General features: G+C 54.8%; 1 protein-coding gene across 7 annotated transcripts in view; it reads right to left on the reverse strand.

Annotated features, from left to right (window-relative positions):
* The window catches only part of RPS6KA2 (ribosomal protein S6 kinase A2), a 331417-nt gene that overhangs the window by 13963 nt on the left and 292010 nt on the right, over window positions 1-25444 (reverse strand). For all 7 annotated transcript variants that reach the window (XM_027972651.3, XM_027972653.3, XM_042253706.2 and 4 more), the window contains 6 exons: window positions 25122-25224; window positions 17307-17437; window positions 15719-15844; window positions 2708-2797; window positions 1718-1876; window positions 152-313 (listed from right to left, as the gene is read on the reverse strand). In XM_027972651.3, coding sequence (XP_027828452.1) covers window positions 152-313; window positions 1718-1876; window positions 2708-2797; window positions 15719-15844; window positions 17307-17437; window positions 25122-25224 — 771 coding nt within the window. The remainder of the gene's footprint in view (window positions 1-151; window positions 314-1717; window positions 1877-2707; window positions 2798-15718; window positions 15845-17306; window positions 17438-25121; window positions 25225-25444) is intronic.

A 25444-nucleotide genomic window follows, 5' to 3' on the forward strand; every position in this document is an offset into this window, starting at 1 on the left:
TTACAGGTTTCACAAACAGGAAATGAAAATGTTAAAATAGCGGTGTCTGAGCACTATCAGCGGCTGACTGCCTGCCCGCCGGTGCCCCTGCGCACTCCAGCGGCCCACGTGGGCGGCCTTCCAACCCCCGCCGGCCCAGCGGTCCTCTCACCTCCGGGGCCACGAAGTTGGCCGTGTAGCAGGGGGTCATAAGCAACCCGTTCTCGGCTCGCAGCTGCTTGGCAAACCCGAAGTCACAGATGCGGATGGATTCGGGGTTTCCGGACTCGTCCACGTACAGGATATTGCTCGGCTTTAGGTCCCGGTGAACAACCTGGAGAAACAGGAGAAGCCACGCCTAAACCGGGGGCCGGGATGGAGCAGGGGCGAGAGGCAGAGGCGGGGGTGCCCTCGCGAGACAAGCGCTCATTTGGAGCCGTTTCCTCAGGGTGGGTCTGGCGGCAGGAAGCCATTGGCTGGGATGCTGTGAACGGCGCAGGTCCTTCCCCCTTCTCTTTCTCTTACACCGACGCTCAGAACTAAGGACCAACCAACTGCCCCAGCCTCTTGGATGGCGAGTGTCTGGATGAATAAATAAGTAGGCAGCTGTCCAGGATCAGGGGGCCCCTGGGGCCATCACTCGGGGACACTGCTGGTGGTCAGGAACCTGGATTTCTGAGGATACAGGCTGGCCGTGTGTGGCCACGTTCCAGCGTGGGCAGGTGCTGGGTACCCCAGCGGGTGTGCAGACAAGGAGCCTGCGTCCTGTGCTCATGGCCAGGGGGCAGAAACCCGAGGCTGCATCTGTGCCTGGGGAGCGGCTGGGCACTCTGAGCACCAGGGACAGAGCCAGCGGCACCTCAAAGCACAGAGGCTGCTCAGCTCTTCAGGGCACAAAGCGGCTTCTTTGGAAGGGGACAGAGGCCCGTTGTGAGAACGCGTGGCGTGCCCACACCCCGCGTGGGGCCCAAGTGTCTCCATTGTGCTGTTCACGGCCAGACAGAGGACGGGGGAGGCAGATGAAAAAAGCCTTGGCAGGCGGCCGGTGAGGCTTCAGAGACTGCGAGGCCGGGAGACTAAAAGACCCCAATGCCAGCTCCCCTCTTGCAAACAGGCCAGTCTGCCAAACCACCCTCTGAAGGGCCGCCCTGGAGTCTGACTGTCCTGGGAAGGGTTTACTAATCCCGGAAACAGCGACTGCCGTGGGGGCCCAGAAGAGTGCCCTGTTCAGAGGGCACACGTGTGCAGCTGGCGGAGGAACAGTGCAGGCCTACCAGGGGCTGCTGACCAGGCGGGGAATCTGGGGCTGGGGTGGGGGGCCGGCCTGGAGGCACGGTGCTGGGAGGAAACCGGCTCTGCCTGCAGCTTTGGGCCAGACCCTCAACCCTTCTGTGCTCCAGTCTCCTCATCTGTGAAATGGGTCTGCTCCGGAGCCTAGAGGACTGCGATCTCAGCTCTCACAGTCATTTCATCACCGGCCTCCTGGGCGGTGGGGGCGGGACAGTGAGGAGCACCCCACCATCAAGTCCGAAGTACGTTTTCGCTGTAATCGGTCCCAGTGAATTTAAATCTGACCGAGCTCCTGGATGCAGGCTGTGTGCGTCTGAAATCACGCAGGCCCATGAGGAATGGCTGGGGTTGGGAAGGAAGGCCGGCCGCCTGGTTCCTAAGTGCCGAGGCCGCGGCCCCGGGGCGCCGGCTTCCCGGCCTCCCGCGGCCCTCCCCCGGGACGCCTTACCCCCTGCGAGTGGAGGTAGTCCATCGTCTTGGTGATGGTGCACAGCACGGCGCTGGCCTCCCGCTCCGAGAAGTACCGCTGCCGCAGGATGCGGTCCAGCAGCTCGCCGCCGCGCATCAGCTCCGTCACCAGGTACACGAACTTTCCGTCGTCGTAGACCTGGCGGGCGAGAGCGCGCCCGGCTTAGGGACCCCGCCGGCAGGCCGCGGGCACAGGGGCGCCAGGCCGCGGGCACGGGGGCGCCACGCCGGGAGGGGCGGGGCAGGCCAGCGCGCCGCCTGGGGGCTGGGCTTCCCTTTACGCTTTGTTCACATAGGCCTGTCCTCAGAACTGAGCCAGCGTCAGGAAGGCCTCTTACGCCCGCCCGGCGTTCACAGGGCCCTGGGGAGACCGAGGGGCGGGTCCTAGTATCTTGAGGTTCTGGGTTGACGACCCTGGGGTCACTCTGGGGTGGAGGGCAGGGGCGGAGAGGAGGCCAGCGCGCTCCCCGTTCTGACTCCCCGGCCGGGATGGACGCTGCCAGGAGCATCCGACTGGCTCCAGTGCGCCTGGTCGCCCCCTCCCTGTCCTTCTTCCAGGGACAAGGACCCCGCATCACTCAACACGGACAGAGGGAAGCTGGCCGGGGCCGTGGACCTGGAGCGTCAGAGCTGAAGCCCCGCTTCACGGGCTCCGCGCTCTCCACGACGGTGAGAGACAGCACAGCCGGGTTAGACTCCTCGCGGATTCTCTCTCCTCCCCGCCACTGCATGCCCGGTTACGGGAATCCGGGAAGAGGTGGGGGGCGATCAATGGGATGTGATGAACGGCCCAGCAGGTCGGGCCCCCGGCTGCCGGGTGACCCGGAGGGTTCCGGGCAGCAGCGGCCTCGGGCTCCAAGGCACCAGGAAGGGCGGATGAGCTGGCGGCAAGCGGCTCCGCGCATCCACGGGGCTTCCAGGGGCGGGGCACAGACACAGCTCGACAGCAGGGGCGCCGGAGGGCACTTACGTCTTTGAGGGTGATGATGTTGGGGTGCTGACCGTACCGCAGGAGAATCTCGATCTCCTCCGAGGGGTCCCTTTTACTCTTGTCGATGATCTGAAACAGACAGGGTGTGTGACGTGCGGCGTCCAGCGGGCGCCCGCGGCTGGGCCCCCTTCTGCGCCCTCGCGCTCCCCGTCTCCAGCTTGACCTCAGCCAAGATAACCCAACACTGCCCAGAAATGCACGGCCATCCTTTCTTTCCTAGTGAGCAACAGACTGACATTAAAAAGAAAAAGGCACTTGCCTCCAGACACTAAATTTTAAGCCGTTACACAGCTGGATGAAGAAGGGTGTTTGGGGAGCTCACACAGGCACCCCATAAGCAGAAGGTGGTTTTTCTATACTCGTCAGGTTCTGGGAGGGGCAGGGCTGTGCCCTCTCTCTGTCCAAAGTGGGCCTCCAGCTGCTGTGTGTCTCTCGCCTCCTTGGGAGGCTACACACCAGGCACAAAGGGAGACCCAGCGCGGTTCTGACCCGGAGACGCCGGGTTGGCGCTGAGGTTGCGCCGTGGCTTATCCGAATGGATGCTCCCTCAGGCTTCCAACCTTCCTCCTCTTCCTGGCAAGTGTAGCCCGGGTCTTAGGATGGCAGATAAAATTCTTTCCTCCGTGAAGACAGATGGCTTTCAACCACTGCTGCTGCTGCTGCTGCTAAGTCACTTCAGTCATGACCGACTCTGTGTGACCCCATAGACGGCAGCCCACTAGGCTCCCCTGTCCCTGGGGTTCTCCAGGCAAGAACACTGGAGTAGGGTGCCATTTCCTTCTCCAATGCATGCATGGATGCACGCTAATTTGCTTCAGTCATGTCCGACTCTTTGCGACCCTATGGACAGCAGCCCACCAGGCTCCTCCGTCCACAGGATTCTCTAGGCAAGAACACTGAAGTGGGCTGCCATTTCCTTCTCCAGCTCCCAACCACAGGTGTCATGGATGAACGCGGACCTTGATCCAGGCAGGCGTTCATTCAGTTCATTCATGCCTTGTCACTGTGGGTGGATCACCACAGGCTCCTGCGGAGGCAGCTTCCTGCGCCCCGGTCCGGCTTTCTGTGGGATGGAGAGGGTTGGGGAGGGGACCCCGAGCTCGCAAAGTCTACAGCACCTGGTGGGATTCGACACTCAGAAGCAGTGCTCTTCCCTGCCCGTTAGCTTCACCCAATTTCAAAACATTCGCCACGGGGAGGACGCATATTTCAGAGGGAAGAAAACTCGCTTTCACTCCCCATCTCATCCAAGGCTCCAAGCAGAGCTCGGCATAAACTCACTCTCTTCTTCAGGTGAGCAAAATGCCTGGGGGGGTGGAGGAGGACCCAGAGTGAGTGCTCTGCAGCCCCCACCCGCTGCCCCCTCACCGCCGAGGACGGTGGGCGCGGAGTCTGTGCCTCTCCCCGGCTGGGTATGAAACCCGCCGCCAGGCCCTGCTGACATCACACCGGGACCGTGAGCCCCACAACACACTGGGGCTCCGCGTCCAGTGAAACGCCGCACTTCCCTTCTTGACCCAGCACCTTCCTCCTCTTGTTACTGAAGTTCTAGCTTGGAAGCCAGGGTGGCTTCTGTTATTGAAGGAAGTCAACACACAGTGCGTCTGTCTAGAGGGGACGTCTTAAAGGCTCCTTTAGCAGCTGGTGAAGGGGAAGCCTTAACATGAGGATGCTTAGCTGCCTGCGGTGTGGTCTTTATGCTGCGTGGGTCCCCCGCTGGCCAGCGAGGTTCTAGGACCCTCTCTACCCCAGCTGCCTGCTGGCCATTCAGTTCCTGGGCTGTGACCCGTTTGGAACTTGAGAAGATTAAAATCATTAGTGGTGGTTTTTTAAAAAAGCTAATAGTATATTCTTTTTTTTTTTTTCAAATAAAATTTTAGGATTTTTGTTATTCAGTCACGAAGTCATGTCTATCTCTGTGCGACCCCACGGACTGCAGTACGCCTGGCTTCCCTGTCCATCACCAACTCACAGAGCTTGCTCAAACTCATGTCTATTGAGATGGTGGTACTATCCAACCATCTCATCCTCTGTCATCCCCTTCTCCTCCTGCCCTCAATCTTTCCCAGCATCAGGGTCTTTTCCAATGAGTCAGCTCTTCACATCAGGTGACTAAAGTATTGGAGTTTCAGCTTCAGCATCAGTCCTTCCAATGAATATTCAGGACTGATCTCCTTTAGGATGGACTGGTTGGATCTCCTAGCAGTCCAAGGGACTCTCAAGAGTCTTCTCCAATACCACAGTCCAAAAGCATCAGTTCTTCGGTGCTCAGCTTTCTTTATGGTCCAGCTCTCACATCCACACATGACCACTGGATAAACCATAGCTTTGACTAGACGGACAAATCACGATGGAACAGGATGCAGGATGAACAAGAAAGAAGAAACTTTTTTACCACACCGATGGCCTGGGGCAGGGGGAGGGGAGCTATAACGGGACCAGAGGCGGCTGCATGGACGCACGGACAGGGCCCCCCAGGCCTAAGGGTGCTGCCCTCCTCCCTCCTGGGGTGTTTCCCCAGGTGGAACCAACCGGAAGCCAGGGGGCGGGCAGGGCACCGTGGTGGGGTCCCCGGTGGGCCTGGAGTTGGGGAGTAGGCAATGCCTGGAAGGAGGTCCCTGGGGAGTGGAGGCGGGCTCAGGCTCCCGCAGCTGCCTGCTGGCTGCTGCCCCCCCGCCTCAGTCTGGGCAATGGGGGACCAGCATGCAGCGGCGAGTTCTGTTCAGACCCAGAGTCCTGAGCCCGACTGTCGTTGGCGAAGGCTGGCTGTGTTTATCCACAGATGTTTCCTGCGGTTGTTTGCACAAAGCTCAGGAAGGACACACAGAGGTGTGATGACTGGTCCCTGTGCCCAAGCGCAAAGCCCAGGTTTGTGGTGGACAGCTCTCAGGGTCGAGAACACTGCTGGGAAGTGTCCAGGAGGAACTTCTCCCTGGGGGTCAGTTTCTTGGGATGGTGACTGTGGGACTGGCTTCTCTTCCAAGCGAGCCCTGGTCAACTGAGTCCCTTATTTTGAGAACAATGTTGCTTTATAGTCTTCCTTATGCAACAAAAGTGAGGGGAAAATTCTCAGTAAATAGATCCACACGCAAGGCCTCCCTTCTCGCTGCGGATGCTCAGAGGGTGTGGACAGACCACAGGTGGGGAGGACCAGAGGCTCTGCCCTCTCCTGGTGCAGACGCCACCCAGCGGTCAGCGACCAGCGAGGCTGGCAAAACAGACTCTCCAGGAGCTGCTGTCTGAGCAGCTGGATGCTTCCACAGCCCACGAAGCGAGTCCAGCCCCAACAGAGGATGCAGAGGGCAGGATTCTCCTTAGCAGGTGAGGCGCACAGGCAGGTATCAGCACGTCCTATTCCTGCTGGCTGAAAGCAGGGACGAGACTGGTCCAGACGTCCCAGCATCCACACGCTTGTTCCTCTTCCTTTTGGTCTCTGCATTTCCCCATCTTCCTCGGCCTCACCTCTGTCCAGCACAGACTCCCCTCCCAGACACTGACTATCACAGGGCTTCGAGGTGCCCTGTGCACCACAAGACGGAGGGGAGAACGCCCAGGCCCGCCACACCCCCTCCCGGGGTGGGGTGTTTCCTCTGACTTGTCGAGAGGATTAATACCATATTTGAAACGAGACTAGCAGAGCGTGGAGTCCCTTGTAAAACTGAACAGATACCTTCTCTTGTTCAATTAACTTAAACAAATGACACAGAGAAAGGGCTCCAAGGTTTCCTGCCGGAAAAAATTAAATTTCCATGCCAATCAGTTTTCCTTCTAAAAATAAGCTCCATTCGTGTCAGCCATCTGTCTTAATTCCACTGCTTTTCTGGTTGACAAGTTACACACGCAGCATGAAAATGAGCCCAGAAACGCGCTGTAATTGTCAGCAGTCTGTTGTGAATACAAATGGGGTGGACAGTCAGTCCAGCTTCAGCCCTGAGTGTGTCAGCCACGCTTCACTAGAATTACAAATCGGGAGACGCTGACTCCAGCACAGCTTCAAGGATGGCGCTTTATTTTCACCTGACTCTATTGCTATTTTAAGAACACGAGAATCTGCTCCTGAAAGGACACCCAGCTGTGCTGCCCTTCGGGACAACGTGGCGATGGCTGCCGACGTCCCCCCGGACCCGCGTGAGCCTCGCAGACACACAGGGAGGAAACGGGCGAGCGGCGCCTTGGGTGAGGGGAGTCTGTGTCTGTGTGTCTGCAGAGGAATCAGGCCACCGGAGAGGCAGCCACAGAGGCTCCCCGCATTTTCGATTCCTCAGCGAGCTCCCCGTTTGGCTCTGGTTCTGCGGTCAGTGAAGCCCTCCCTGGCTGGACTGTGAGCTTTCCGAGAACAGGTTTGCTTTTGCCTGGAACCTAGCACCGTGTCTGCCTGGGAAAAAGAGTTAATACAAAATTGTAAGAAACGAATGACAAGGAGTGTTGGGTGGACCAGTCGTCCTGCCCACTCTGAGAATAAACAAGCCAAAGGAAGAGATGCGGTGATTCTGAATTTGAAGAAAAGCCCCCGATTGCTCTCTCTCTCTCTCTCTCTCTCCGCCTTTTGGTCACACCACGTGGCTTGTGGAATCTTAGCTCCTTGACAAGGGGTTGCACCCAGGCCCCAAGAGTGAAAGCAGACTCCCCACCACTGGGCCACCAGGAAACTTCTGGGACTTTTCTCTCACCATCCGTCCTTGCTACCACCGAGCATCATGAAGGGGTGTGGACAGGAAACGAGCTGGGAAGCACGCTGGGTTCCAGGAGCCCTGAAACAGGCACCGAGGCCGGGAGGCCGGGGACAGGCGGGGACCACCCCATGCTCAGAGAGACGGATGCCCAGCGCAGGGAGCGGGGTTCAGGCGGGGACCACCCCGTGCTCAGAGAGACTGAGTCCCAGCGTGGGGAGCGGGGTTCAGGCGGGGACCACCCCGTGCTCAGAGAGACTGAGGCCCAGCGCGGGGAGCGGAGTTCTGGGTTCAGGGAGGGGTGCTGCCCCCTCGGGAGTGGGCTAAGGATGGGGTGAGGAGGGGCCAGAGGGGCTCCGGGAACAGGGCAGTGCGGGCCTGCTGGCCACTGCAAGGATCTGGGTTCCACCTGAGTGAGAACAAGACCCAGATTCCTCCACAACCAGTCCCTCCCACCAGGAAGCTTCCACGAGCTCTGATCCTTCTCCATCAGAGGGCGGACAGAATGAAAACCACAATCACAGAAGACTAACCAAACTGATCACACGGACCACAGCCTTGTCTAAATCAGTGAAACTATGAGCCATGCCGTGGAGGGCCACGCAAGACGGACGGGTCATGGTGGAGAGTTCTGACAAAACGTGGTCTACTGGAGAGGGGAATGGCAAACCACATCAGCATTCTTGCCTTGAGAACCCCATGAACAATATGAAAAGGTAAAAAGACAGGACATTGAAAGATGAACTCCCCAGCTCGGTAGGTGCCCAATATGCTATTGGAGAAGAATGGAGAAATAACTCCAGAAAGAATGAAGGGATGGAGCCAGAGAAAAACAACACCCAGCTGTGGATGTGACTGGTGATAGAAGCAAGGTCCGATGCTGTAAAGAGCAATATTGCATAGGAACCTGGAATGTTAGGTCCATGAATCAAGGCAAATTGGAAGTGGTCAAACAGGAGATGGCAAGAGTAAACATCAACATTTTGGGAATCAGTGAACTAAAATGGACTGGAATGGGTGAATTTAACTCAGATGACCATTATATCTACCACTGTGGGCAAGAATCCCTTAGAAGAAATGGAGTAGCCATCATGGTCAACAAAAGAGTCCGAAATACAGTACTTGGGGGCAATCTAGAAAATGACAGAATGATCTCTGTTCGTCTCCAAGGCAAACCATTCAGTATCATGGTTATCAAGTTTATGCCCCAACCAGTAATGCCAAAGAAGCTGAAGCTGAACGGTTCTATGAAGACCTACAAGACCTTCTAGAACTAACACCAAAAAAGACGTCCTTTTCATCACAGGGGACTGGAATGCAAAAGCAGGAAGTCAAGAAATACATGGGGTAACAGGCAAGTTTGACTTTGGAGGACAAAGGCTAATAGAGTTTTGCCAACAGAATGCACTGGTCATAGCAAACACCCTCTTCCAACAACACAAGAGAAGACTCTACACATGGACATCACCAGATGGTCAACACCGAAATCAGATTGATTATATTCTTTGCAGCCAAAGATGGAGAAGCTCTATACAGTCAGCAAAAACAAGACTAGGAGCCAACTGTGGCTCAGATCATGAACTCCTTATTGCCAAATTCAGACTTAAATTGAAGAAAGTAGGGAAAATCACTAGACCATTTAGGTAAGACCTAAATCAAATTTCTTATGATTATACAGTGGAAATGACAAATAGATTCAAGGGATTAGATCTGATAGACAGAGTGCCTGAAGAACTATGGATGGAGGTTCTTGATATTGTATAAGAGGTGTTCATGAAAACCATCCCTAAGAGAAAGAAATGTGAAAAAGCAAAATGGCTGTCTGGGGAGGCCTTACAAATAGCTGGGAAAAGATGAGAAGCAAAAAGCAAAGGAGAAAAGGAAAGATATACTCATCTGAATGCAGAGTTCCAAAGAATAGCAAGGAGACATAAGAATGCCTTCCTCAGTGATCAATGCAAAGAAATCGAGAAAAACAATAGAATGGGAAAGACTAGAGATCTCTTCAAGAAAATTAGAGATACCAAGGGAACATTTCATGCAAAGATGGGCACCATAAAGGACAGAAATGGTCTGGACCTAACAGAAGCAGAAGATAGTAAGAAGAGGGGGCAGGAATACAGAGAACTATAAAAAAAGATCTTCAGGACCCAGATCATCACGATGGTGTGATCACTCACCTAGAGCCAGACATCCTGGAATGTAAAACCAAGTAGGCCTTAGAAAGCATCACTACGAACAAAGCTAGTGGAGGTGATGGAATTCCAGTTGAGCTATTTCAAATCCTAAAAGATGATGCTGTGAAAGTGCTGCACTCAATATGCCAGCAAATATGGAAAACTCAGCAGTGGCCGCAGGACTGGAAAATGTCAGTTTTCATTCCAATCCCAAAGAAAGGCAATGCCAAAGAATGCTCAAACTACCGCACAATTGCACTTATCTCACACACTGCTAAAGTAATGCTCAAAATTCTCCATCCCAGGCTTCAACAGTATGTGAACTGAGAACTTCCAGATGTTCAAGCTGAATATAGAAAAGGCAGAGGAACCAGAGATCAAACTGCCAACATCTGCTGGATCATGGAAAAAGCAAGAGAGTTCCAGAAAAACATCTGTTTCTGCTTTATTGACTATGCCAGAGCCTTTGACTATGTGGATCATGACTAACTGGAAAATTCTTCAAGAGATCGGAATATAAGACCACCTGACCTGCCTCTTGAGAAATCTTTATGCAGGACAAGAAGCAACAGTTAGAACCAGACATGGAACAACAGACTGGTTCCAAATTGGGAAAACAGTACATCAAGGCTGTATATTGTCACCCTGCTTATTTAACTTATATGCAGAGTACATGATGAGAAACGCTGGGCTGGAGGAAGCAGAAGGTGGAATCAAGATTGCTGGGAGAAATATCAATAACCTCAGATATGCAGATGACACCACCCTTATGGCAGAAAGTGAAGAGGAACTAAAAAGCCTCTTGATGAAAGTGAAAGAGGAGAGTGAAAAAAGCTGGCTTAAAGCTCAACATTCAGAAAACGAAGATCATGGCATCTGGTCCCATCACTTCATGGCAAATATGTGGGGAAACAAGGGAAACGGTGGCTGACTTTATTTTCTTGGGCTCCAAAATCACTGCAGATGGTGACTGCAGCCATGAAATTAAAAGACGCTTACTCCTTGGAAGAAAAGTTATGACCAACCTAGATAGCATATTCAAAAGCAGAGATATTACTTTGCCAACAAAGGTCCGTCTAGTGAACGCTATGGTTTTTCCAGTGGTCATGTGTGGATATGAGAGTTGGACTGTGAACAAAGCAGAGTGCCAAAGAATTGATGCTTTTGAAGTGTGGTATTGGAGAAGACTCTTGAGAGTCCCTTGGACTGCAAGGAGATCCAACCAGTCCATTCTGAAGGAGACCAGTCCTGGGTGTTCATTGGAAGGACTGATGTTGAAGATGAAACTCCAATGCTTTGGCCACCTGATGCGAAGAGCTGACTCACTGGAAAAGACCCTGATGCTGGGAGGGATTGAGGGCAGGAGGAGAAGGGGACAACAGAGGATGAGATGGTTGGATGGCATCACTGACTCAATGGACATGAGTTTGAGCAAGCTCCTGGAGTTGGTGATAGACAGGGAGGCCTGGTGTGCTGCAGTCCATGGGGTTGCAAAGATTCAGACATGACTGAGTGACTAAATCGAACTGAACTGAGTGAGGAAACCACTGCGGGGGGTGGGTGGGGGGGTGGGACGGGGGTGGCGGGGCCGGTGTAAACACGGGCATAGCCTGGAATACGCACCCAGTCACGTCAGGCCACGAAGACCTAAAGCTGCGATGAAAGCAAAGCTGCAGCAGTCTGCACAGTGAGCGCCTCTCATGAAGTAGGAACATGAATTATCTTTCCTTCCAAACGCACCTCTCCCCTGTGAATCCCCCTGACTCAGAGTTACCTTCTGCAGGTCATCACTGATTCCATTTCAATCTTACTTTAAATGAAAGGTGCGTTAACGCTTTGGCATCTGCGTAGTTTGTGTGTTGTGTTATTTCCAAGTCTTGCACAATCTCCTCTCCTCCCACTAGCCTCTGGGGCTGGCCGTGGACACAAAGGCGGGCCTGAGTCTCACATCAGCCGCCTGCGAGAGCAGCTCCGAGGTCTCAGGAAGCAGGGCCCATCTGTCCACTGCGACGTGCCTGAGAGAACGCTGCGGTTCTTTCCCTTCAGCACCCTAGCCTGAGGCAGGTCCACGGGGGGTGGGGGGGGACACTCCACCCGATGAACCTGAGATGGGGGGTCAGCGTCGTGCCCTCCCAGGTCAGACTCTCCTGGCAGGGGACCCCGGGCACCTGGTGGGGTTTGCCTCAGCGGGGGGCAGGGGCCAAGACCAGGGACCAGATTCTTCTTGTTCAGTAGCCAGGTCGTGTCCGGCTCTTTTCGACCCCACGGGCCGCAGCACGCCAGCCTCCCCTGTCCTCCGCTGCCTCCCAGAGTCACTGAGTCGCTATTCCATGTGGTCTCACTAATTCAGGACCTGAGTGTAAAAATGCAGCTGAGAACAAGTGCAAATCCAGCAGTTTTGTGTCCCAGGAGTATACCTGGGTAGGTTGGTTTCAGTATATTGGTATAAAGACCTAGAACTGAAATTGCAGTTTAACTTAAATTGCAGTTGATGTGATGACAGTATTCCCGATCCAAAAGTAGGTGTTTATAAGGCTGACGCAAACAAAGCAAAACACAGCGATATTTCCAAGAACGTGAGAGCTGCTGCACGTTGTACTCTGACTTGGAGGCTGATGCTTCAGGACTGGCCCCGAGGCCCCTCAGAAGGGCTGCACCCGGACCCCGGCTCTGGGCAGAGAGGGGGTGTCCTGCCCTGCACAAAGCGTGTTCCTGGTCCACGGCCATCCAGCTTCTAGGACAGCGAGCAGAGGCTCCGCGAGAAGGAAACCGCCCTCATCTCCAGACTCCAGCTGCCGGATTTGTCTGCCTGAACTCCTTCATCTTCATGCCTTAGGCTGGGGTTCCCAACCTCGGCACGCCTGACCTTGTGGGGTTGAGTCTCCGGGGCACCGGGGGGCTGTCCTGTGTGGGATTCGGGGAAACACCCTGACCTCTGGGCACCACACGCCAGGAGCGACTCCTGCCCCGCGCGTGTTCCCCGGGGGGCAGAATCACCCCGGTGTGATGGCCTCGGGCAAAGCCCGCGTATTCCGCCCACAGCCCTTCTGTCCGGGGGACCGCGGTCTTCCCCTGCGGCTCTGCACGCAGAGCGGACGTTCCCGCCTCCTCCCTGTAGCCGCACAGAGGACACGACGGGATGGTCTCCGAATGAAACCGACCCCGTTCTCTGCCCTAGAGTCTGCAGCGCGGGGTCTGCACACCGCGGTGGCCTGGAGAGGTGTCGCCCGAGTTCAACAGGGCGAGTGCGGAGCTGGGACCCACTCGCAGCCGAGTCGCTGAACCGCGTCACGTCTGAGAGCACGCCGAGAGGGCAGCTTCTCGGCTCCTCCGCCAGCGAGTGCGGTGCTGCCCGTCGGGTCAGCAGAGCGCGGAAGAGCCAACACGCGCTTCCGCGGTGTTTCTACCTGGAAACGCCGGCGGGAACAGAACGGGGAGCCGCAGCGGGGCGGGCAGCTTTGGGAGCAGATGGGCTCGTCCTAAATGCTCTCTGTCGTGGGACTCCCGCCGGCTTTCGTCTCGGAAGGAAATCCAAGCGGGGCGTCTGCCCCCCGATGGAGGAGCCGAGGCTCAGTGAGCGGGTAACCGAGGCAGCCGCGGTCCCGGGCGTGCGTCTCACTGGAGGCGCTCCTCCTTCCTCGCCTAACCCAAGGAAGCTCCAGACGAGGAATCACGACCCACCAGGGGCTCGGAGACCATGGGGGCGGTCCCTGCGACGCCCACCTGCCCAGTCTGTCCAGGGAACCCCGAGGATTCGACTTCAAGGAACTTCAGCTTCAGCTCGGACTCCTACGTCAGCTGCAGTCACAGTTCCTGGCTTCAGTGCCCAAGAAGCTGGGGCTAGAATCCCCGGAAATGCCAATCGTGGGGTCCAATCTTTGGGGACGGAGTTAGAAGCCAGTTGCTGACAAAGCTGAATTCAGATGGTGTCTTTTGGTGAAAGCTGGATACAGGGACACTGGGGGAAAGACACCGTTGCCTTTGTCAGCGGGGGCTTATTTTCAGAAACCTCCCGTGTCAGGCTGCACTCTGGAAGGGCACCAGTGTCGGGCGCCCGCTGAACAATAAACGCATTTCTCTGCGCTCAGTGGAAGCCTCGATTGTCTCTAGGACTGGTGCTGGCCACCCGACACAGTGTCTAAAGAAATCCTGTGAGGAGTGAGCCCAGCAGAAAGAATTTAAGAAGCCCCTGCATGCTTACGGAGCATGTGAAATATATTAAGTAAAACTGACGTCCTCGTCGAGGCAGGACTTGGTTCTCCTCTCCCCCATTGGCTTGTCTGGACATAGGAACAGCATCATCTGAGATCCCGTTAAACCCTCCCGAGGACGAGGAAAAAAGAAACTCCTCTTTGAGCTAAATCCCGAAACACATCAGACCGACATGCGGGGTGGCCCCATTGCAGCCGCAACCCCACCCACCCAGGGATTTAAAATCGTGCGATATTCCCTTCCGTCAACCACTCCTTGATGCGGTCAAGACACTGGGCAGGCTGACAACCCCAGACCTGCGAAATGCACAGACTGAGTCTTCCTCCAATGTAAACGCTCTGTGTTATTTGAGGAATTCAAGTTATATTTGTCACAAAGCCATAAATTGCCAGCCCCACTTAAACCAAGGACCTGCGATGCTTGGGGCTGGTGTCTCCGACAGGGCTGAGCGTGTCCTCGGGGTGCAAGGCAGTGGGCAAACATCCTGCTGGACACAAGGATTATCTGTTCCCAGGTGTGGCCAGGGAGCTGGGGATGGGGCGGAATGAGGCCACGGCATCGCAGCCACCACTTCGAACAATCTTCTTGGGGCTCAGGAGATCACAGGGGCTGGAACGACTCCTCTTATTCCACTGCCTGCTGCACAGGCTCCATCTGTCCCCAGAGGCTCCTTGAAGAGCAGGGGAACATCACGTGCACCATCCTGGGATAAGCCAGGGTGCCCTGATCACCACGACACCATTGGCTGGACCTGGGTCCTTGAGCACCTCCCGGCCAGCTGAGTGGGCAAGTGGGCAAGTGGTAGACAGACCAGCTCTCACCCTTGTGGAGGGAGAGCGCAAGAGTCACACTTTTTGCAAAAATTAGATTATGACTTTAGCAGAAAGTTTTAGCTTTCATCCACGTTTCTGTTACTGTTGTTCAGTCGCCTGGTCATGTCCCACTCCTTGTGACCCCACGGACTGCAGCACGCCAGGCTTCCCATCCTTCACTACTTCTTGGAGCTTGCTCAAACTCACATCCATTGAGTCAGTGATGCCATCCAACCATCTCATCTTCTGTCATCCCCTTCTCCTCCCACCTTCAATCTTTCTCAGCATCAGGGTCTTTTCAGATGAGTCAGTTCTTCAAATCAGGTAGCCAAAATATTGGAGCTTTAACTTCAGCATCAGTGCTTCCAATGAATATTCAGGACTGATTTCCTTTAGGATGGACTGGTTGGATCTCCCTAAAGTCCAAGGGACTCTCAAGAGTCTTTTCCAACACTACAGTCAGAAAGCATCAATTCTTTGGTGCTCAGCTTTCTTTATGGTCCAACTCTCACATCCACACATGACCCCTGGAAAAACCATAGCTTTGACTATCCATATTTTACCAACCAGAAAATGCAAGAAACTGATATTTTGGATTTCCAGATCAAATATTGAATTTAGCAACAATTACAGAAGCAAAAGGCAGGATGGAGAGAGTGCCAAACTGGGTGGTAGACAGTCGTCACTGTTTACTGGGCCTGATGTTGAGGGTAAAACTGCCAGCTCTCTGCTGAAGCTTTTGCAAATGTTACAAAATATCTGCTTCTGTTTATCTCTTTGATTTAAGTTTGGTGACTGTAACTTCCTTCCTCATCTCTCCCCACTTCCTTCCTTCCTTCCCCAGATGCACTGCCTATGTCCCAACTCTACATTTTCCAAAATACCGAGCACCCAAGCTTGTGTCCCAGTGTATATCAGGTGGAAAGCTACTAAAGGCACTCAGCACCCACCTACACATTGACTGGAGAAGAACACACTCACGATCTGCGAAACAGCTTTTTAAGAAGTGACCTGATATCAAGGCAAACGGAACTGCCCGCATCAGAGCCTGGGGGAAGATGCGTGAGAGGGTGTTCGCGAAGCCGGCCGTGCCCGCGTGCCCGGGCGCCCTGCTCTTACCTTCACGGCGTACTCGGCGTCCGTGGCTTTGTGCACACAACGCTTGCACACAGAGAAGGAACCCACCCCGATGTCCTCCTTGATCTCGTAGCCGTCGGTGAAGTGGACATTGTTCCCGTGTAGCTGCTGCAGAGACAGCGGCAGAGAGCGGGGTCAGGGGGCCCCAGCCTGCGCACGTGGGGACACCGCGGCTAGGAGGACTCAGCGGCTCAGACCACGGTCGCAGGGCTCGCTGCCGGTGGTTCCAGATCTCAACCCCAGCGTCCCCATCGTTCGGGTCAGGACCCTGGGTTGGCCGCCCCATCTGCTTCCCCTAAACACCCCAGGGAGGGAGGATCCGGAGGCGGGAGGTCAGAGGCCCTGAGACTCAGGCGGTGGCTGTGGTGCTTGTGTCCAGAGCAGGGTCTGGATGCCAGCGTCTGATGGAAATCCCACCCCTGATGCCCCTCCCCATCCCCACCTGCCGCCTCAGGGTGTAGACAAAGTCACCCATTACGGTGACACGGCCGCAGCACGGTCCGCGTTACACAAGCTGTGTTTCCCCAAAGGGCCTTGCAGAGAGAAACGTGGCCTTCCAGGACCGTCCACGGAACCCAGACTCGGCTCTTAAAGGAAAAGTAGTCCTGATGCCTCGTGAGAGTCTCTACAGTGCTCACCTTTACACAGTGCAAACCTCCTTAGGAAAATGGCACTTTCACCGACCCCCCCGAAACTACATTTCATGATGGCAATTGGGACATCCACCATGGTGGACACTCACGGCCCTGGGAAGCTGGGGGAGCGAACCAAGGGGCTCTACAGGATCCCCTGCATGATGGGGGACCGCCTGGACGTGGGGGACCGCCTGGACGTGGGGGAAAGCCTGGAAGATGGGGGACCGCCTGGACGTGGGGGACCACCTGGACGTGGGGAACCGCCTGGACATGGGGGACCATCTGGATGCGGGGGACCGCCTGGATGATGGGGGACCACCTGAACGTGGGGGACCGCCTGGATGCGGGGGACCACCTGGATATGGGGGACCACCTGGATATGGGGGACCGCCTGGATGATGGGGGACCACCTGGATGTGGGGGACCGCCTGGATGCGGGGGACCACCTGGACGTGGGGGACCACCTGGATATGGGGGACCACCTGGAATAAGGGGACCGCCTGGATGCAGGGGACCGCCTGGACGGGGGGGGGGCCGCCTGGACGCGGGGGACTGTCTGCACATGGGGGACTGCCTGGACGTGGGGGACCGCCTGGATGCGGGGGACCACCTAGACGTGGGGGACCGCCCAGACGTGGGGGACCGTCCGCACATGGGGGACCGCCTGGACGTGGGGGACCGCCTGGATGCGGGGGACCGCCTGGACGTGGGGGACCGCTTGGACACGGGGGACCGCCTGGAAGATGAGGGACCACCTGGACACGGGGGAACACCTGGAATAAGGGGACCACCTGGATGTGAGGGACCACCTGGACGTGGGGGACCGTCTGCACATGGGGGACCGCCTGGACGTGGGGGACCGTCCGCACATGGGGGACCGCCTGGACGTGGGGGAACACCTGCAGGTGGGGACCGCCTGGACAATGGCAGGTTACCTGCACGATGGGGTGAACCGCGGCTTTGTGCAGGTCTTGCTGCGAGGGCTCCTGGACCAGGCTGGAGGCCACAAAACTGAATCCTCTAAACAGATGGTGGGCGTTGGCACTGGGGGGGACGCCGGGTGAGTCTGCAGGTAACAACCAGAGAATCAGCCTTCCCGGGGAGCTGAGCTACGACAAGGTGCAGAAACCCTGTGGGTGTGTGTGCATGTGTGTGAGCTGTGTGTGCACCTGTGTGTGCGTGTGCGAGTGTGCGTAGGTGTGAGGTGTGTGTGCACCTGTGTGTGTGAGTGTGCATAGGTGTGAGGTGTGTGTGCACAGGTGTGTGTGTGTGTGTGTGTTAGATGAGGAGGTAAAACAGAGATCAGAGAGGCTGAGCCATAAGAAACCACATTTTATTTTGTGGCTCAGCTGGTAAAGAATCTGCCTGCAATGCAGGAGTTCAGTCGCTCAGTTGTGTCCGACTCTTTGCGACCCCATGAATCGCAGCACGCCAGGCCTTCCTGTCCATCACCAACTCCCGGAGTTCACTCAGACTCGCATCCATCAAGTCCGTGATGCCATCCAGCCATCTCATCCTCCGTCGTCCGCTTCTCCTCCTGCCCCCAATCCCTCCCAGCATCACAGTCTTTTCCAATGAGTCAACTCTTCTCATGAGGTGGCCAGAGTACTGGAGTTTCAGCTTCAGCATCAGTCCTTCCAAAGAAATCCCAGGGCTGATCTCCAGAATGGACTGGTTGGATCTCCTTGCAGTCCAAGGGACTCTCAAGAGTCTTCTCCAACACCACAGTTCAAACGCATCAATTCTTTGGCGCTCAGCCTTCTTCACAGTCCAACTCTCACATCCATACATGACCACAGGAAAAACCATAGCCTTGACTAGACGGACCTTAATTGGCAAAGTATTGTCTCTGCTTTTGAATATACTATCTAGGTTGGTCATAACTTTTCTTCCAAGGAGTAAGCGTCTTTTCATTTCATGGCTGCAATCACCATCTGCAGCGATTTTGGAGCCCCCCAAAATAAAGTCTGACACTGTTTCCACTGTTTCCCCATCTATTTCCCATGAAGTGATGGAACCGGATGCCATGATCTTCGTTTTCTGAATGTTGAGCTTTAAGCCAACTTTTCGCTCTCCTCTTTCACTTTCATCAAGAGGCTTTTTAGTTCCTCTTCACTTTCTGCCATAAGGGGGTGTCATCTGCATATCTGAGGTTATTGATATTTCTCCCGGTAATCTTGATTCCAGCTTGTGTTTCTTCCAGACCAGCATTTCTCATGATGTACTCTGCATATAAGTTAAATAAGCAGGGTGACAACATACAGCCTTGACGTACTCCTTTTCCTATTTGGAACCAGTCTGTTGTTCCATGTCGAGTTCTAACTGTTGCTTCCTGACCTGCATACAGATTTCTCAAGAGGCAGGTCAGGTGGTCTGGTATTCCCATCTCTGTCAGAATTTTCCACAGTTTATTGTGATCCACACAGTCAAAGGCTTTGGCATAGTCAAGCAGAAATAGATGTTTTTCTGGAACTCTCTTGCTTTTTCCATGATCCATCAGATGTTGGCAATTTGATCTCTGGTTCCTCTGCCTTTTCTAAAACCAGCTTGAACATCAGGGAGTTCACGGTTCACGTATTGCTGAAGCCTGGCTTGGAGAATTTTGAGCATTACTTTACTAGCATGTGAGATGAGTGCAATTGTGCGGTAGTTTGAGCATTCTTTGGCATTGCCTTTCTTAGGGATTGGAATGAAAACTGACCTTTCCCACAAGCTTCGGGTTCAATTCCTGGGTTGGGAAGATCCCATGGAGAAGGGAACAGCCACCCACTCCAGTATTCTGGCCTGGAGAATTCCATGTACTATACAGTCCATGGGGTCACAAAAAGTCGGACATGACTGAGTGATTTTCACTTTCACTACAGCAAAAATACTCAGAACAAAAGCTTCAGGATGATCATTGATAATAACGTATTCGATATTCATTCTGAGCCACAGCCCTTGGCCCTGCCCACTCCAGACGGAGCCCAGAGCCACCCGCAACCTTGGGGTGAGCTGTCACTGCGGACAAGGCCTGGAAGGCCACACTCTGAGTGTCTCAGTTCAGTGGAACCGGGCACAGGGATGCAGGCCCAGCAGGGTGACCTTTCTGTCCCCCGAGGGTCCCCAGGGGCCTGCCTGCAGCACGCAGGGCGCTCTGCTCGCGGACCTTCAGGGAGCCCTTCAGCACTGACCCCGCTAAGCTCTGTGCACGTGCTCGAAGGCTAGACTGCTGCTGAGATGGGTCCCGTTCCAAGCTCACCATTAAGGAAAACAAAAGGATAAAAGACTGGCAGAGAGAAAAGATCTGCATCGTACTGAACAGACGAAACTCTCTACTATGCAAAAAGCTCCCGGAGACCAGTGAGAAAAGGGGGAGAGGCCCAGGAGAAAAATGGGGTAGGGCACAGAGGGCTCCTACCTGAGGGGGCGCTCGGTCCCTCTAATGGGCACGGTGACCAGGGCAACGCGCTGCCTGGCTAATCGGCAAAAGCTAACCAGGCCCGTGCGGGTTTGGTCAGGGCTGGCACTGCAGTGGTGGGTGGGAGCCCAAGTCGGCAGAATCCTTGCAAGGCTGACGTGGAGTGTCTACCTAAGCACAAATCCACCTGCCTTCTGAAGAGCAGCAGCAACACTCCTACCCCACCGAATTACTTTAAGGTGATTAGAAATAAATGTGGGAAACGTTGCTCTTAGCAGCATTTGTAACAGCAAAAAAACATTCTGGCGACAACCTGGATATCTATCATCAAGGAAACCACGCTGCGTCCGTGCTGCAGAAGTGTTGCTGTAACCAACAAAGCTGTATCCATGTCATCAGGACGCTTGGTCTGGTGCAGGGAACACCAGTAAGACGAGGAGGCCCAGAATGAGACACAGCTGTGTCAACTGACACAACAGCTGGTCAAGTGGAAAAAGAGAAAATACGCTGCGGAACGCACCCACCGGGAGAAAAACTCAAACATATGCATCTTAATGCATTCTAAAGCACAGTACAGTAAAGCCATAAGCAATATAAACAAATATAAAGTCCTGTCGTGCCCTGGGGGCTTCCCAGCTGGTCCTGGTGGTGAAGAACGCCCCTGCCAGCGCAGCAGACTTGAGAGACCTGGGTTTGATCCCTGGGTCGGGAAGATCCCCTGGAGAAGGGGATGGCAACCCACTGCAGTATTCTTGCCTGGAGAATCCCGTGGACAGAGGACCCTGGCGGGCTACAGTCCAGGGTGTCACACAGAGTCGGACACGACTTGAGCACCCCTTTTGACTTGGTTTGAATACTTCATTTTGACATGGAAACAATATATAATCTAAGGCTTTCCTGGTGGAGCAGGGGGGCGGGTGGGGGTCAGCTGCTGCAGGAGTGTGCATTTTCCTCCTGAGCATTTTATTTTGGGGGAAAGACAATTGGGGTGCTCCTTCCATACCCAGGAGCCTAGCCATGAGCTGCGACCGGGCAGCCCACACGGCTCTTCCAGGGAGAACTCATAGGGTGACAGGGGCTTCGCGGGCTTGGCCTACCCCCTTTCAGCACCTCCGACCACGAGAAGGCGGGTCTCAGCCCCTGACGTCTACCTGGCAAAGGGCTCCAGAGTCACCGAGTGCCTGAGATCAAAGCTGACTGCACTTGGAAGCAAGGTGCCAACGTGCTGGACTGGAGAAGCTTAATTAGAAAGCACAAGACTCGGCTGTGTAGTTTCTAGAATTTGGAAATTATGCACCGAGATGGCAGAGGCAGCAAGCGCCTTCCAAAGAAGTTTTGTTCCCAGGCCGGTTTTGACTGTTTTTTCCCTGCAGAGAACTCTGGCTTTGAGGTTTGCCTGCTCTTAAAAATCCCCCAGGTGACGTGTCCTGGGCTAGGTCTGCAGCAAGCACAGGGACACAGCGTCGGTTCAGCCACCATCAAGCCCAGAGGTGCAGGTTTGGATGGAAGAACTCAAGCCCACGCCAGGATCTAGGGTGAGCCACGTACAGGCTGAGGGCCGAACGGATAAGGGCTCAGTTACAGCAACTGGCAGTCTGCGTGGGCAGGATGTAGCTTCCTGCGAATTTGAACTGATACACTTTCCTGGGTGAATGAAGAAAGTCTGTGGATCAAGTAAGCAAGGACTTCAACCGTCAAAGAGGTGTGAAGCCCAGGGCCATGCCGTCTAACACTCGGGGTGCGTCTCCCTGCTCTGACCCAGCAGAGACCAGCTGAGGTTCACACGGACCTCGCGGGAGGTTGTCACAGCCAACACTGGCCCGTGCAGCTGGACGTGACCGCACGGTAGCGGCAGCCGTGACTTTTAACAGGCTTTACAATCAGCTAGGGGACACCGACTTCCGGCTCAGTACTAGAAGAAGGGCGAACGTGTGAGTTGGATGAAGGGAAATTTAAAGCTGAGTACTGTCAACCTTCGTTGATCCTAGGAGTGATCCCCGACTTGTTGCAATGTTCGTTGTGCTTTTAAATCTTAGGCTGGCGTCTCCCGCGGGTCAGCAGACTCTGAAGGGCAGCTGGTGTGTCGTCAGGGAAAGTCCACCAGCTTTAGCATCAGCTTAAGCTAAAAATGAAAGACTTGAAGACCGCGACAAAACATTCCAACGGTGCGTCCAAGTCTGACACAGGGCCTGGACTGCCCGCCGCTCCAGGGTTACACCGCATCTGCTGCCCTTTCAGTCATGAACTCGAATCACATGCTCAGAACAGTCTGGTCTCTTTTGAGTAGAGAGAGTTATTTTTCTATGTCTTGGCATTTCAATTACTACCTCCTCAAAGGCAAACTGTGTCATGCAGTAAGTACAATTGATTGGAAAAATCCAAACAGAAAGGGGTAAAAAAAGCTATTTCTGGACAGCATTAAAATGCACTGTCTAATTATGTTTTCCTTTAGCTAATAATAAAATAAACTTGAATTCTCTGCACAAAAGATATATGATGCGCTTAAGAAAAAAGCCTGCTAACAATACGGGCCAATTAGGTTGGGGTTTAAATTCTTCATGGATGATACAAAAAGTGTGCACAGGTGAATAATTCAGAGCTGACTGCGTTGGCATTTTCTTGCCAGGCAACACAAATCCGGTCTTTATTTCAGGATTTTAAACACAGTTTCCAATGATGGAAACCCTTGGTGAAACTGTGCAGCTTTCCTTAAGGACCTGGAGGGGGTGAGGGTGCTCGTCACAGGCAGAGTTCTCTACTGGAGTTAACCCTTTCTGGGTTCCATGGCGTTTGGGTAAGACACGGAGAGGGCAGACAGTGACCTGCTCAGGTGGGCACAGCCAGGATAGAATCCCTCTTCCTGCTCCGTCTTTCCAACCTCTGGGGCTAACGAGTCCCCTGTCTGTGAACTGGGTCCGTGCTGCCAAGTCAAGGACTGGCCGCCCCTCACCTCCAACACACAAGGGCTTCCCGAGGCCGCTGAGAGCTGTGTGAGCGCCCCGCCACCTTTCCTAGAGGACCCCTGGGTCTCCAGCTGCTCCTGAGCAGCCGCGTGAATCTCACAGCAGCGACTGGTAACCCCGACCGTGGCCGCAGGCCTCACTCGGGCTCTGGCCCTGAGGACGGTCTTGGTTTTATCTGGGGGCTGCAGGAAGACCCGGAAGAGACCAGTGAGTGTCTGTGCCTCGACTCCCTAACCAATAGCGCCCAGCATCCGCTTCCTTTCAGGTCCTGGAGCCTCCACTGTGGGGATCTGCAGGCACCTTCCAGGCCCCAAGGACGCCCCCTTCCCACCTCTGCGTTTGCACACAGCTCACATCCCGAAAGGGCCCCTCTGTGGTGTGGAAAGCCAAGTGGATTCTTTGTTGTAATGTTACCCACTTGATATATCATATTTGACTGTCTATTTATTTCACGATTGTCTTTTTTAATCATAGATAGTTTCAGATTCAGTAACAGTGAGAGAGGAGAAGGACATGGCCACCCACTCCAGTATTTTTGCTGGGGAAATCCCACAGACAGACGGAGCCTGGCGGGCCACAGTCCACGGGGTCGCAAAAGAGTCAGACACGACCAAACAACAACAGAGAGCAAAGCGCGGAAAGCCCCATGCGCACAGCACGCAGCCCCAGCAGCTACCAACGGGCTGAACGTGTCCCATCCAATCTCCAGAATAAGGCGCGCTCGGTCGCTCAGTCGTGTCCGACTCTTTGCGACCCGGCAGACTGTGGCCAGCCAGGCTTTCTGGAGTGGCTGCCATTTCCTCCTCCAGGGGATCTTCCTGACCCAGGGTTCAAACCCTTGTCTCCTGCATTGCAGACAGATTCTTTACCACTGAGCCACCTGAAGAGTGGGCACAATCTCCAGAAGGGGCTTGTCACGGTGTTTTTGGACCAAACCACCATGCCTTTACCGTGATGAACTGTGTCCCACAGAATTCCCATGCTGAAGGCCAGAGTGACTGTACTGGGAGGAGGGGTCTTGAGGGTGTAAGCGAGGTCGTAAGGGTGGGGCTCTGATCAACAGACTGCTGTCTTTATTAGGAGGAGGACCCCAGGGGCCTCTCTCTCTCTCTTCTCAGATAGAGAGTGAGTCCACGTGAAGCCAGAGGGAAGGCGGCCGTTTGCAACCCAGGATAGGGCTCTCATGGGAAACCAAGATAAATTTCTGTAGTTGAAGCTGCCCAGTCTGCGGTATTTTGTTAAGGCCACCTGGGCAGACAAAGACAATCACCATATTTTTACAAAGTTAATGTATGCTCAGTCACTCAGTCCCATCCAACTCTTGACTCTTTGAGACCCCATGGACTGTAGCCCACCAGGCTCCTCTGTCCGTGGGATTTCCCAGGCAGAATATCGGAGAGGCTTGCCACTAATATCACAGAATGACAACTTTTAAAGGGAGCTGAGAGTTGGACTGTGAAGAAAGCTGAGCGCCGAACACTTGATGCTTTTGAACTGTGGGGTTGCAGAAGACTCTTGAGAGTCCCTTGGACTGCAAGGAGGTCCAACCAGTCCATTCTGAAGGAAATTAGTCCTGGGTGTTCATTGGAAGGACTGATGCTGAAGATGAAACTCCAATACTTTGGCCACCTCAGGCGAAGAACTGACCCCTTGGAAAAGCCCCTGATGCTGGGAAAGATTGGGGGCAGGAGGAGAAGGGGACGACAGAGGATGAGATGGCTGGATGGCATCACCGACTCAATGGACATGAGTTTGAGTAGACTCTGGGAGTTGGTGATGGACAGGGAGGCCTGGCATGCTGCGATTCATGGGGTTGCAGAGTCAGACACCTCTGAGCGACTGAACTGAACTGAACTGACCAGTGCTGACAGAATTTGGTAGACCTTAGGAGTAATTCAAGATGCATCGTGGAAGCTAAACTCACGAGTCCATCTGCTGTGCTGAGCTATAGGAGCTGACGCAACTTTTCAAACAGCTGTTAGGTTTTTTTGCATGAATAAGATCAACAGTTCATGCATTTACAGACTTAGCTGACAGCCTGCCTCTTCCCATAAAACCGCTAATTAAATGAGACTTTCATTGCCTCGAGCTTCTTTTCTCAAACTTTGCAGGGTGAGTCCCTGGAATCGGCAACTCAGGCCCAGAGGGAGCAGGAGGAGCAGGAGCGCCAGGGAGATCCGCAGGCAGGCGCCCCCGGGGAGGCTGGGAGGCGGCTCCATCACGGACGAGCAGAGAAACGAGAACAAACAGTCCTGAGGGGGACTTCCCCTGGAGGCGCCCTTGAACGTGGGGCTCTCTGACTCCGGGGTGCCTGGCCATACCTGGCTGGGCTAGAGGACCCCCCGTGGGAAAGTAGCCCAGGCCACCCCACCCCTGCCCGCACACACCTGTGGGTGTCCTCGCCGTGAACTCAGGGTCGAAGTGGAAGGTGTCCTCCGGCCTGCCCACCGCTGGCTTGAAGGGTGGCTTGATCTCCTTCCTGTACAGCTTCTGCAGGGAGGGCAGGACGGAGCGGGGGCTGAGGGCTGGCAGGGGGATGCAGGGGAAGGGCCACCCATGCCCCCTCCCCACTCTGCCAGGGCACCGCGGCCCTGCCCCCAGCTCTGACACGTGCAGGAGCACCCTGAGAATGTTAAGCTGAGGACACCACACAGCCGCATCGTCTACACACAGACGTTGAAGCTGCGGCTCCAGGGAAAAGGCTTTGGGG

Source organism: Ovis aries, chromosome 8 (assembly GCF_016772045.2).
Source record: "Ovis aries strain OAR_USU_Benz2616 breed Rambouillet chromosome 8, ARS-UI_Ramb_v3.0, whole genome shotgun sequence".
NCBI lineage: Eukaryota > Metazoa > Chordata > Mammalia > Artiodactyla > Bovidae > Ovis > Ovis aries.